The sequence below is a fragment of the Neopelma chrysocephalum genome, unplaced genomic scaffold (genome assembly GCF_003984885.1).
Source record: "Neopelma chrysocephalum unplaced genomic scaffold, ASM398488v2 Primary Assembly neopelma1_61b, whole genome shotgun sequence".
Classification (NCBI taxonomy): domain Eukaryota; kingdom Metazoa; phylum Chordata; class Aves; order Passeriformes; family Pipridae; genus Neopelma; species Neopelma chrysocephalum.
The window spans coordinates 3,766,615-3,780,163 of NW_020897717.1; the positions used below are offsets into that span (position 1 = coordinate 3,766,615).

Genomic DNA, 13,549 nt, shown 5'->3' on the forward strand with positions numbered 1-13,549 from the left:
TTTGAGGTTGTATTGCTGGCTTCCATCCTGCCTTTATTAGTTACAGGTATCTCTGCAAGAGCTCTGCCTATATAGAATGTGCTGTTAAGATGATGCAGGGTGTTCTTGCATCTTGTTTTCTTACAGGTCATCTTTTAATCTTGTTCTCAAGCAGTATGGTGCTTTTTTTTTTTCAAGAACTATCTTACGAGCTGGATCAAGTTTTAAAAATGTGAGATACAAAGATCACTTCTGCACTGAGGTAGCCAATTATCAGTGTCTAAAAACACTTGTAATAAATTTGTTTCCAAAGAAAGGATGTGAAAGAATTACTCTCTTACTATCATCCTACTTTTTTAATTTTGGGTTTTTTGGGAATGAATGGTGACAAAAATACTGGAGTGTTTCAAGCAAACAATTAAGCTTAGGTGGAGGGTAATCAAAGCAGTTTAGGAGGTGGAGTGGAATGCTGTGACAAAACTGGTAGTTTTGTGTGTGCACTTGAGACCCAAATTATGAGAAAGAAGCCTAGAAAGCTTCTTTACATACAGCTTAGCTGTATGTGACAAGAAAAGAGATTTAAAGTTTTATCGTAAATGGGGAGGGAGAGAATTAAAATTTTCCTACTTGATTAAACAAGAGGTTATTTTGTATGTAGTGTGCTTTAAGGATCCTCGCAGTATTTACTTTACTGATTGCTAATTGCCCCTTAAACTTGTATGGGCTTCATCTGTTACCAAAATTACTATCACTCACAACTGATCTGCAGCTGTGAAATAAAGCAAAAAGATTACTAATGTGCTGTGTGCTCCTAATAAATGGAAGTGGACGTTCAGCACGTGAATAAGTTTTGCCCTTTTTCCACTCTTCTCCAGTCCTATCCAAACTGCATTCCAGATCCAGTGAAGTAATGGACTGTCAACGCCTTTTCATGATGATACTACTATAATAAACACTGAGGCAGCAACACAAACCATTCAACTCTGCTGGAGGTTGAAGCTAGCATGTAGATATCAGGTAGGTGCCTTTTTTACTATATTGCGCATTTTTGCATAGTTTATTTTTAAAATATTGTCCTCTGGGATATATAATAAAACTTTGCAAAACCGCATAACATAGTAAAACAAAAGGCACCTAAGTTAACCCCAGTAGGCTATCTACAATAACTTAAGATCCTGAGTTATGTTTTTTATCTAGACTTTTCTGGGCATGTGTTTTGAGTTTCTTATCTCGCAATATAAGTCAAACCACTCTTGCTATCCCTGTTTTTAAATGTTCATGCTGCTGAAAGGATCTTATATTGTATCCTTCCCATCACCTCCCTCTCTGTTCCCATTCTTTATACATTGCTCATACCTGTCATAATTTGTCCTTTTTTTGGCTGTCCTCTCAACTGACTTCTCACTTTGCTCTTTATCTCACTTCATTAAAGCTTATTCTGTAACTTTCCAACTTTTTCTTTTTTCTCTGCTTTGTATTCTCTACGGTTTTCCCCTTTTATCTGTGACACCAGTGTCTAGTTCTAATCTTTGGAGAATTTACATGATTACTTTCAAGTTTTTATAAATTTTATAAGTCCATGTTGTAGTGTCATGTTGATGAAATATACTCATCTGATGTTGGATTTAAGCTCTGAGATGGGAGTTGTGTTAGTTTAGTAGAATACTGCATTTATATAGTATTTTCAGGCTCTGGAATTCTGTTTTTCTAGTGACATTGATGACAATGAAATGTATGTTGAACTGTAAGTCTGCCAGCAATAATGACAATTCTTTCCCTGTCTTCTCTTATGAGAGAGGAGGTCTTACACTTCAAAAAGATAGCGTACTGAAAGATACTTTTTCTTTGCTTAGCTGTATGTGACAAGAAAGCTTAATTGTGTACTTTTAGTACATTGTAGGTGGCAGCAGCTTGACAGTGAGCTTTAGCCTGTGTTTGCATTCTTATTTCCTTTACTTAATAATGATCATGTACAACTTTTATCTATAGATAGGAATTTGAGACATGAGCTATTTCTTTTTGTGCAGGGGGAGTTAGGAAAATACTTGGGAAAAGAAAACCTCTTGGGTGGTTACAAAGAGGTCTACAAATGTGTAGGCAGTTTTGTGGGATTTTACTATTTTACACTAGTGTAAAATAGCACAAAAATTAACAGCCATTGGGTTCAGGTTTTTATTAAGATTTTCTTTTAAAGAATCATAGAATGGTTTGAGTTGGAAGGGATCTTAAAGATCACCTAGTTTCAACTCCCTGTCTGTGAGCTAGGAACCTTCCACTAGATCAGGATGCTCAGAGCCCCATCCAGCCTGGCCTTGAACACTTCCAGGGGTGAAAGATGTTTTGGGTGCAACCTGAAATACTGAGAGCTGTAACTTCATAGAAGGTCACAAACTGGTTGTGCTTATTTCACCGAGCTTGCCCATTGCTCTCTCAGGGTGTGGTGCTGAATGCTAATGTAATGTGTATGCAAATAGAGCAGATCTGAGGAAGTGGTAGGTTGGTCAGTTTAAAAGCTGATTATCTACTTGAATTTATATTAGTATTCCTGTGTTGTTTTTTAAGTAGACTTGCCTAAAACTCCTTTTGTAAGCTGTTTAATGTAAGACTTCTGCTTTCCCTTACAACCTCAAGGTAATATCGTGAAGACAGCTTTAACAAGCTGCTGCTGATGATAAAAGGCTTTTATTACAAGAGCGCTTCAACAAAAATAATCTAAAATCTTACCACTTGGAGGAAAAGTGCCTCAAGTCTTTGTATCCAACTGAAGAGCGTTGGAGTCGTTGCTCCTGTAACACACGCATTGCCACTGTGCAAACTCTGTTACGTGAAATTATTGTATGTGGTGACTCCTTTCCAATGACAGGTTTTCTTCTGTCCTGTTCAGAGTTCTGGACTGACTCAAATGGATATGGTTTGTTAATATGAAATATGTTTCATCACAGATTGGGTCTTGATGTTCTTAAGTTTGCAATTCTCTTACTTAGCTAATTTGTCCTAAGTCACTTATGTCCTTAAGTAAGGGTCCTAAGTGACTTGATAAGATTCTAGAGTGTTATCTTTCCTGCCTGTGTTCCTCCAGTAGAGAAACTTTAAACTGTGTAAACTGCTCAAAGGGTGGTTCTGGAATCCCATGCTTAGATTGTAATTGCATGTTAATGGCAAAACTTCAGAAGAATAACTGTGGCATTATTGTAAGTGATTTTTTTGAGTAATTGAAGTAGTATGGTTTTACAAATGACTGAGCAGCTGGGCTATAGTAGATGACTACCTCTGTGGTCCTTAACTATTGCAGTTGCACAGCCTAGTGTTTGCTTACAGAATCCAGTGACTGCTGCTTGGCTGTTGTGTGGTAAAAATGTGCTATTCAGATGTGACTTATGATTCTAGTTACACCTCCAGGCTGCTTTGTCTTGTAGTCTTTCAGACCTTGGCAGGGGATTTTCCTTTAGCTTTTATAAAGGAAGGTGGTTGTAAGGAAAGCTGTCTGCACCCAGTTTGTGTTCAATAATGGGAATGCTATCCTTCACTGGTTCTCTGTAGTGTCCTTGGCAGTGTTAGGTTAATGATTGGACTCAGTGATTTCAGAGGTCTTTCCTGACCTAACTGATTTTTATGGTTGTAAGCTGTTTAAGATAATGTCCTTAACTGTAGAGGTCTGTGCTGTGTGGCTAAAAGGATGGTAATTAAAACCCCTTGCTAATTTCACTTGTGTTAGTCTCTGTCCCTCTTTTCAACAACTTGTCTTACAGCAAACTGCCTTTTGTTTATATTGCAGTGGAAACAATGGATGCTGTACGATTTTGAACCTGAAATTTTGTGTTCTCTGGAACTTTTTTGCAGGTAAAATACATATATAAGTCACTTGTTTTCTTGTACTTTTACAGGACTGTCTCCAGATCTCCAGTCAATGGAGCAGATCCGGAGAATTATGAGACCTACAGATGTTCCTGACACAGGTGAGTGACATGGAATTTACTGTAAATAGATCTTAATGATGGAATAGGTTTAATCAGTTTGTGTGCAGGCAATATGGTGACTTAACCTTTGTTCACAGTACAATATTCTTGGTGCCTGTGTAAGGTGTGAGTCTTGTTCCTCCCGATGGCTACTTTATCTGATATGTTAGAGGTTATTGCACTTTGACCAAGATTGTTATTACCTGTTATAACAGAGTAGGATACATTATTCAAGTTTGGATACATTATTCACAAGTTGCCCTTAAACAACTGGGAAATCTAATGAAAGATAAAGGAAACTGAACAGCGAGTTCTTGCCTTGGTTAGGCACACACAAACAAATCTTTTAGTCTATCAAAGAACATAACTGTTCAAAGTTTGCTGAGTGTTAAAGTATTTGAGCTTCTCTCTACTTGAGACCTTGTCTCCTTTAAATTTGAAAATACAGCTCCTACTTCACTGCAGTTGGGATTTCAATTGCATCTATCAATGTCATAGTTGTGAAATTTTCTTCTAATGTTTAGAAATTTTGGATGCAAGTTGCCAGTGCTTTCTGTACAATATTCTTTTGAATGGTTCAACTAATAATGCTCAGTGTCCCATTTATTAAAAATTTTTTTACTAGTGGATTGAAAAGACTCTCTAGCAGTACAATGGGATAGTTTTTAGTGTTGATTTCAACAGTGGTCTGAATTAACTTTCAGAGGAAATACGAGATCTAAACCTTTTTTAAAACGTAAACTACAATTACAGTTAAACCTTGGAATAGAAGAATTCTGCTTCATGTAATTTTCCTCAGTGCTGATGCATGGCAATAATTAAGGGACTATTATTAATATATCTACTGTCCCTTAAACAACCACACTTGTGTGCAAGCTAGTATATACACACTTGACACTGAGAAGTGTTATAGACTAGTGAATGAGTGTTTCTGTAGTATAAATTACTACATTGTTCTTCCTTTTATGCTACTTATTCACTCAGTGCATAACCAAATAAATGTCAGTACAAATGAGTCAATCTTTACGTTTATCAGAGCTCTCAGGAAAGATAGTTCTGTTCAACAGACGATTAGTACTGCTTTAGCCACCCCCACTTCAGGAATGCCCTTTCAGAATGTAATTCTGGTTTCCATGGACACTCCACTGTAGTCATGTCTTCTTAATACCTCCTAAAAATAAGTGTAGAGGTTTTTTTTTAAAAGGCTTTTGTTTTATTTAGTGTTCTGTAGTCTTAATGCTATTGCTTGTGAAAGCAAAATTATGTGCACTGTCAGAGGGAAAATGAAATGTCCCATCAGATGCATGTGTGCATATGGTACAGTGACATAGAAGGTCTTGGCCTTTTGGATGTACTTAAGGAAACCAGTATTACGTAAGGGAAGTAAATCTTGTGGAAAATGAAAAATAAACTGAAGTAGTCTCACTTCCATGAAAGTCACAAGCTCTTAAAAGCTATCCCTTTGTGGAGAGGTGTCACTTGATGAATGTGTAGATATAGAAGTTTTTGGTAGATGTTTGTGAGGCTGTGCAAAGATTAGATCATCATGAGGGTTTCTTTTAGCCTGATGGAAAAAAAGCCTTTTCAACTTGAACTGCAATTTAAAGACCTATTACTTAGGTGGCATTTTTGTGTGGTTTGGAAGCTGTTTTCTCAAATTCCAACTTAAATCACTTACCTTTGATAAATGCTAGACTATTTGCATTTTGTGAAGGCTGGGACATAAGTTATGTGTTTTCATCAGCATTGCCAACCGTTTGCTTATTAGGAGATTGTAATTCCCTCTTTTGTGTAACCTTGAATGCCTTGTATCAGCCAAATTATGGTGTGCTCTTGGTCAGCCTAAGCTATTGCAATGGTAGATGTTACATATTAAAATATAAACCTACCTGGGCAGCACAGTTTAGACAAACTTGTTGCAGGGTTCTTTTATACCACTGCTAATGATTCTAGCCTATTGCTTTGTATAAGCCTAAAGATTGTTTGATTTTGGGGAGACAATAGAAGAGGAAGCACTTCCTAACCAGCTGAGACAAGCAGCTTCTGTCACTTGCTGGAAATTCATGGTAAGAAACCATTGGGGATTGCAGTGCAACTGTTGTTTTGAAAAACAAGTTACTCAATACAGAACTAAATTTCAGTAAAACTAAGCTTTTTTCATGTGCTGTCTGTATTCAGTAGTGTATTTCTAGGTAGAAATTGTATCTAAGATGCAGTTGTGCTTGTTCTGTTCTTTGTCTTCTAAAAGCAAATAAAATTTTAGCTTCTCTTAGACAGCAACTGTGTCTGGCGCCAAAGACCATTTGATAACTGTATGTAAATATAAAATGGTCTAGTTGTGCAATAGGTTTCAGACATTGGTTTGCTTGACTACAGCTTGAAGGATCTCCTGTTTAAGAAATAATATCTTCAATATTCAGCAAATAACCAGATGTAAATCAAACTTCTGAGTGCCTGAATGAAGGATAAAGGAACCTGTTGGCACATCTTTCAGATTGTGACAATTATCTTAAGTATTTAAATATCTATGGGTTAGTCATCACAGGTAAAGAAAGTACAATTTCATGGAAAGCTATGAAATGCCTTTTGAATGTTTCTGGGTTTGTCTGTGTTGTAGTTAAATTGGCCTGGTTCTTTCCCATGTGAAAACTCATTGAAAATTCTATGTATAAAGGCATTGCAGTTGATCTAGAGAAATCTTTTTTTAGTACCCAGTTTTAACTCCAGAGTTAGCTGACCTTTTGTTGGCAGGAGAAAAAAAGATCTTGCTAAAACACCAGAGAGGCTTATTGTTCCAGCTTAGATTCCAGAGTGGTTGTCATGAGGCTTTTTGAAAAGTCAACAGTGGTCGGAACAAACTGACAGTGCTACCTGAAACAGTATTATCAGCATTTCACTGTTACGTTTTGATTTAGTCACCTAAGGTTCTTCATGTATGGTAAGAAAGGTAAGAATCAAAGCTGTTCCATGTTCAGAAGCTTATGGTACAAGTCTACTTGCTGTATTTATGACAGGCCTTGCATAGCATGTTTTAATTTACTGCAGCTTTCAAACTAAGCTTTCTTGGTGTGCTGCAAAATTGATAGTTGCCTTTTAATACCTGTGCATTTCAGTATTTTTAAACTCCTCAAATGTTCACTAAACACAGTGAGTGTTACAATTAAATATTATTTCAGAGAACTGTTTGGCTCTGACTTTTTTAATTTCAAGGTGTTGTCATTGGTGAGGGGGAACAATCTCCAGATTTACACACATCATACCCTTTGAGTTGCAGTGTAAAGTATTGCTGCATTTGTTGTTAAAACTTATTTTCTTTAGGAGAGTTGCTCTGTTAATTACAGTAGAACTGTTTTACATTATAAAGTGATACCTCTGAAGACTAGCATCTTCACTTGTGTTATCTTTCAAAGGTTTGCTCTGTGACTTGCTGTGGTCTGACCCAGACAAAGATGTGCAAGGTTGGGGTGAAAATGATCGTGGGGTCTCTTTCACTTTTGGTGCTGATGTGGTCAGTAAATTTCTGAATCGTCATGATCTGGATTTGATCTGTCGAGCTCATCAGGTATGAACTTTGCTACTGTCGCTTCTTAAAACCTCTCCTAGTCTTTCTGCCTCTTTGGTGCTCCTTATAAGTAGGATATATTTGAAACTTAATTTGCATTGTGTTACTTCTAGAGAAAAAAAGATCTTCCTAATAAAGGGACTGTAAGGCTGTGTCTATTGACTCATGTTGAACTGCGTGTCTAATGTCAGTGAAGTAGAGTACTAACACTAGATTTCTCCATTGATCTTTTCCTTTTGTACTGTCTGCTAAATGTTAGATTGATGTATGTAAACATCAGAGGTATAATGTCCAGCTTAAAGCGGCAAAGTGACTTGAATTTGAGATGCACACTGAAGTTTCAGAGTTCTTTCATTTCAGTAGTAGACAGTTCCCTGGTAGTTGTGGCTTACACTACTTCTGCTTCACTTTGTCAAAGTATTAAATGCATTTTGAATATTTCTGCAAACAAGTCCGTACATAAAATCTTTCAGTCTTGCCTTTGTTTCAACTGTTTAGAATACTTTGGCATAGACTGTTCTGCTTTCTGCACATTTCAGTAAATCAGGTTGGTTTTAGCATTGTCCATTTTTAGTGCACTTTTTTTATCAAGTTATTTTAAGCAAGAGTCCTACCTAGGTGGACATCAGGTTTCAATTTCCTGTATAATATTTCAATTTTATTATTTAGTCAATTTTAAAAGCTCTTTCGTGCTGTGAAACAAAAATAGGCTCTTTATTCTGTGTGACTGTTAGGCTTGGGTACACTATCAGGACACTTAAATATTTATCTTTGTAATTTTACTGCTAAAACATTACAGAAGATTTAATATTCATTCCACTGACTGGCTAGATTTCTTAACTGCTGATCAAAATTGCTACCAATTTCCTGTATTCATATAGTCACTTCAGTTCTTTGTAAAAGAAGTATGTCTTTTAAAAGATCGTGGTGATTTCACCGAAGTGAGCAATTGATGCACTAGTTTCACTGTGTTGTAACATGAGGCTTTTGTTTTGGGGAAGAGGGAACATCCTTAGCTGATGCATCGTACTACTTGCATGACTTTAAAGGTGCGTTATGCTCTTAGGCAAAATATGTCAGACCCACTTCACTTTTGGAGCATCAAAATTATAAAAAAATCCTACACTTGAGATTTGTAGGATCAGCACCAGTGTAAGTGAAACTTGATTGTGACAAGTTGCAATGAAGTGGTATCCAGGTTTTGTGGGCTCCACACTAATTAGGTCAAACATCCACATGCTATGTGTAAACCATAAAATGCTGGGAATACTTAAACTAGCAGTGCATAATTGGACTTCAGCTATGGAAATACTGAACAGTCAAGCTGATGAATGTTTAACACTGGAAGTGTCAGACACAGGGTATGCTACTTGGCTTGGCATTCAGTGTCAGGTAAGACAGAATGAATGAACCTGTCCTGCCTGTCTGAAAGTCAAGATATAAAATACTGTTTTGATGAGTTCTTGTCATCTTTCTAATATAAAGTCCTGTTGGCCTCAAGATTAGCTTTTTTTCTTCAAAATTTATCTTTTCTTATGTAAGCTATATTGATTTCTCTGATGTTGACAGGTGGTTGAAGATGGATATGAATTCTTTGCAAAACGGCAGTTGGTCACCCTATTTTCAGCTCCGAATTATTGTGGAGAGTTTGACAATGCAGGGGGCATGATGAGTGTGGATGAAACTCTGATGTGTTCCTTTCAGGTATGATATATTTGTGCATTAAGTATTACTGTAGGTGTTGGGCTGTATGGACCAAGTTAGTCTTCTTGTTGCTGCACTCATGGTTAGTGTAGAGCAATATACTTGAGCTACAGAACGGACTGTGCAGGAGGCTGGTGTTAGTGAACAACTGAACTGCAAATCAACTGTTCTCCAGACAACTGGGATTTGATGTTTTCCAAACTGCTGCATATTAAGTTATTCACTCTATTCAGATACTCATTTCAAAGTTTAACTGGGTGATTATTTTTAGTCATACCTAGTGATTGGTATGCGACCCGATTATGCGAACTAATAGACTATAAGGGACTCTTTTAGTATGGTTACTCTGATCAGATTTTAGTCCCAATTCCCTCTTGGGCATGTTTTCAGCCCCTTTTCTTTCCCGTTCCCACCCGATTGTAGTGGTAGCACTGGAAGGATGTAGAAGTAGTATTATTGTTTTATGCAGAATTAAGAAATCTGTAGGATTGTGGTGTGATTTTCCCCCCCACCATCCTCAACTCTCTTGTTCCTGCAGAACAAGGTTTCGTGTTGGCTTAACAGTATTTGAAATGTTCTTAGTTGTTGCTGACTCAAAGGAACTTCTTTATTTTCTCTAAGATATTGAAACCATCTGAAAAGAAAGCCAAGTACCAGTATGGTGGACTGAATTCTGGGCGTCCAGTCACTCCACCTCGCACAGCTAATCCACCGAAGAAGAGGTGAAGAAAGGAAATAATGTAGAAAACACCATCAGATCTGTCAAGGACAAAACTCCATATTACAGTATATAATAAGTGTGCACTGTAAAACCATCCAGCCATTTGACACCCTTTATGATGTCACACGTTTAACTTAAAGAGACGGGTAAAGGATCTTTATTAATTTTTTCTAGTAGAAAGATGTGCGACACTGTATTGTAACAAGCATAGCTCCAAGTTCTAATATCCAGCATAGAGTGAAAAGAAAAATTAGGAGGAAAACTATTGCAACTTACATATTCACATTTACCACGGTTTTTAAAGTTGACCAACATCCCAGTTAAAACTTGATGTAATAGTTAAACCAGCTGAGAGCATGATGTTCCATTTGTGTAATGTGGTCTTATTGTTGCTTGATTGCTTTTACTTTGGTTATTTTGTAGCTAGAATGATGCAAATACAGTATCTAGTCTTATTTCCTGGCTCTATGAAATTGAAATGAGGAAGAAGCTTTTTAAAACAGACATTGATCTCTTATCCTCCCCCTAATCCCTCGTTTTTCATAATAATGTCACCCAAATGTGTGCCCCGTTATAAGGCAAAGTTTATAGTACAGTAGTGATTGAAAGACAAACTAAATCCTAAATGCCCAGACTGGACAGCTTGACAGCCAACATACACTGAGACAGAAAAACCTGTCCTGACATTTTAACTTAAACTGCCACACAATGAATTTGTGCACTACACTATTTTAAATTATTGACGTTACACTGTGCGATGGCACTTCATTTAACTTAGATAGGACAAAAATGGTATTGCCTATTAGTTGGTAACTTGATTAAGTGGTACCTTGGCTTTAGTTTTATTAGCATGAAACACCTTTGGCATGCTTAGCTTCCAGGTAATTCCCTACCTGCATCGAAATTCATTTTACATAGTTCCACAGAACATGAAGATCCTTATTTGCTAAGCCTTTAAAAGCTGACATTCTTTTTCATAAAGAGTGTGTGTTTAAATGGATGTTCATCACTGTAAAATAGGCTAGATGATGAGTGGTGAGCTGAAAATGCTACAGGAATGTCCAACTTCATAGTAAGGCTTACGTCACTAAAGATTATATCATTTGGATTTTCATGATCAAATTTCATGTACTATTGTATAGACTTCTGCTTTGTAGTGTACTATAGTAGCAATAATTTCTGTACGTGATCAAGAGTTACGCAGTATTTCTTTTCACTTCTCTCCTTTCTTAAAAGAGTTAACATTGGCAAATGGCAAGATATAAAGGAGATACAAACCGTAGTAGAATAAATGAAAGGCGCAGATTTGTGATGCTTTAGGGTGCAATACTTATTGGACATAACTACAAAAGCTTTTACTGAATATTGTCAAATTTGTAAGATTCTTTGGGGGAAGGCTGCAGATTTATACCATTCTAAATGTGCATCAGTAGATGTAAAACTCTTGACTTCAGTATTGTCTTTGAAAATGTTAAATTGAGGATTCTGGTAACTTCCGTTTTATGAACTGGCACATTATATAGTGCAAGAGATATATTGATTTCTGACACTGAGCAAGTTCTTTAAAATGGATTTCAGTCTCTTTTCTAATTCCATTTTGTTTTAAATGCATATTTTAAATGTAGGTTTTTTCATTTAGTAAAAGTTGTCTAATTCATTTGAATGAAGTCTGACTGGTTATTTGAACATACTTTACTGTTACTCAAAAAGTGTGGAGTTGGTTGTTTTTTAAAAAAAGGAAAACTTACAAAATATATATCTGTTACTGATTTATATTGGATTGGTCTGTGGTTTGAACAATGATTTATTTTACCCCACTTTAAAGCAAACACCAGTTTCAATGCTTAGAATAAAATGTAGAAGTAGATTTCTTTTGATGCTGTTTGAAGACACTTGTTCTTGAAAGTCAGTGATGAGAGCTGTGTGAGAGTAACTTCAGTTTGTGACAAGGCAATTAATGAAATCTAATCTGTAAGCCTTGACATGGTAACTTCCTGCTCTAAGTCATCGCTTACTTGAGGTTTAATTCTACAAGTTTTGAAAATGCTGGGTTTTACCAAGCACCAGCCTTTATGTTACCAAACATATGGATTAACACTTTCACGTTTTTTCTTTAGTTTCTGGAGCAATGTCTTCTGTATCATGAAATGTCCAGGTGTAAAACTGTATGTTGTGTGAGTACCTAACATGCTCGCTTGTGTTACAGATGCTATGTCAAAAAAAAAAATAAAGTCTTTGGGCCTTCTTCTGTGTCCTAAAGAAATAGGAAATTTTCAGTTTATTTTATGGCACTAGAAAGCCAGATCTGGTGGTGGTATTCTGAAGAATTGGTATTTTTATGTAGCAGCAATCAGTTGAAAAGTATTTGAATGGTGTTTTGGTTTCTGGAGGTCTGAGACATCTGCTAACATCCTTCATCACCCTATATTGTGGAAAATATACATGATTTAATAATCTTACCCCTACAGATATGATAGATATTCCATACTAAAAGCAAGTCAGATACATAATAGAACTCGCCACTTCAGCTTAGGTTTACAGTGTTAATATAGATGTCTAATATTGTCCCTTCTGAAAGAGGTAGAAAAGAGAACCTGAATCTAATTCTACTCAGATAAAATCAACTTTCTTCCATGGAAATTGCTAGTAGTCTGGTTGCTAAGAGTTTTTGTCCACGTAAACATCTTGTCTATACAAACCTTAAATGCTGTTAAATAGCACAGTGTGGTGTGCCTAGGAATCAACAGGAGGATTCTCAAATGAGCTGTTGAGAGGCATATAAAACATTACACCATTTGAGATACATTTTTGCATGTTCTCCCCCCCTACATATCCCTTTATCTGACAGTAATACTCGTTCTACTCATCATAGAATACACCATGGCACTTGTTTCCTTCTGGTTGCTGAGTATTTTGTGATTCCCAAACACTAATTTAAAGTGTGCTGCAAGCAGTGCTTCCTTGGTCTATTCTCTGTTGATTGATCTGAGATTCTTGTTTTACAGCACTTTTTTTTTTGTATGCTTCATAGTTTTTTATGCATGGAATATTTATGATTGATGCTTTAAAGGAGGAAAAAGTGTTTCATACAGTTGTGGTTGTGCTGTTCTAATACCTTTAACACTACTTCTGTTTAGGTAGCATTGTTTGTACTGAGCTGATGTATTTCCAAAAGATGCTGTAGAAATAGTCTCACTGAAAACACTGTAAGGGGTCTTACACTAGTGGACTGTATTTGGTTTGCTACATCTAGGCCCATAGAAATACTTGTGGCCACTGAAGTCTGAGTTGATCTTTTTGCTTCTGAGTTTAGAGTGCAAGTGTGCTGCTGCCAGGCATCAGTAAGCTTCACGATCCTGTTGTGAAGGTAATCTGCATTTGTACTGTGCTCTCTGAGAGAGGAGCTTCTCAACAGATGTGCCACACCTAGGTAGGTGTGACACAGCTTGTAACGCCCTAGTGCTGTCGGTGCTGTGTACTTACTTGCCTGGGAAAGAGATGGAAATTCTTCAGATCTGTGGAAGGAAATTGCTTTTGTTGTCAATAACCTACATCTCTGTAGTAAAGTTGTTTGAACATAGAGATCCACCTTGCCATGTTTCTACCAAAGTTGGAGTTGATGAGCAA

At 36.7% G+C, this 13,549-nt stretch overlaps 1 protein-coding gene across 1 annotated transcript in view; it reads left to right on the forward strand.

Annotated features, from left to right (window-relative positions):
* The window catches only part of PPP1CB (protein phosphatase 1 catalytic subunit beta), a 29,983-nt gene extending 17,816 nt beyond the window's left edge, over nucleotides 1–12,167 (forward strand). Inside the window, exons 5-8 of the mRNA XM_027681801.1 lie at nucleotides 3,864–3,935; nucleotides 7,346–7,497; nucleotides 9,067–9,201; nucleotides 9,823–12,167. Coding sequence (XP_027537602.1) covers nucleotides 3,864–3,935; nucleotides 7,346–7,497; nucleotides 9,067–9,201; nucleotides 9,823–9,927 — 464 coding nt within the window. The 3' untranslated portion in view covers nucleotides 9,928–12,167. The remainder of the gene's footprint in view (nucleotides 1–3,863; nucleotides 3,936–7,345; nucleotides 7,498–9,066; nucleotides 9,202–9,822) is intronic.
* Nucleotides 12,168–13,549: the final 1,382 nt, after the last annotated feature.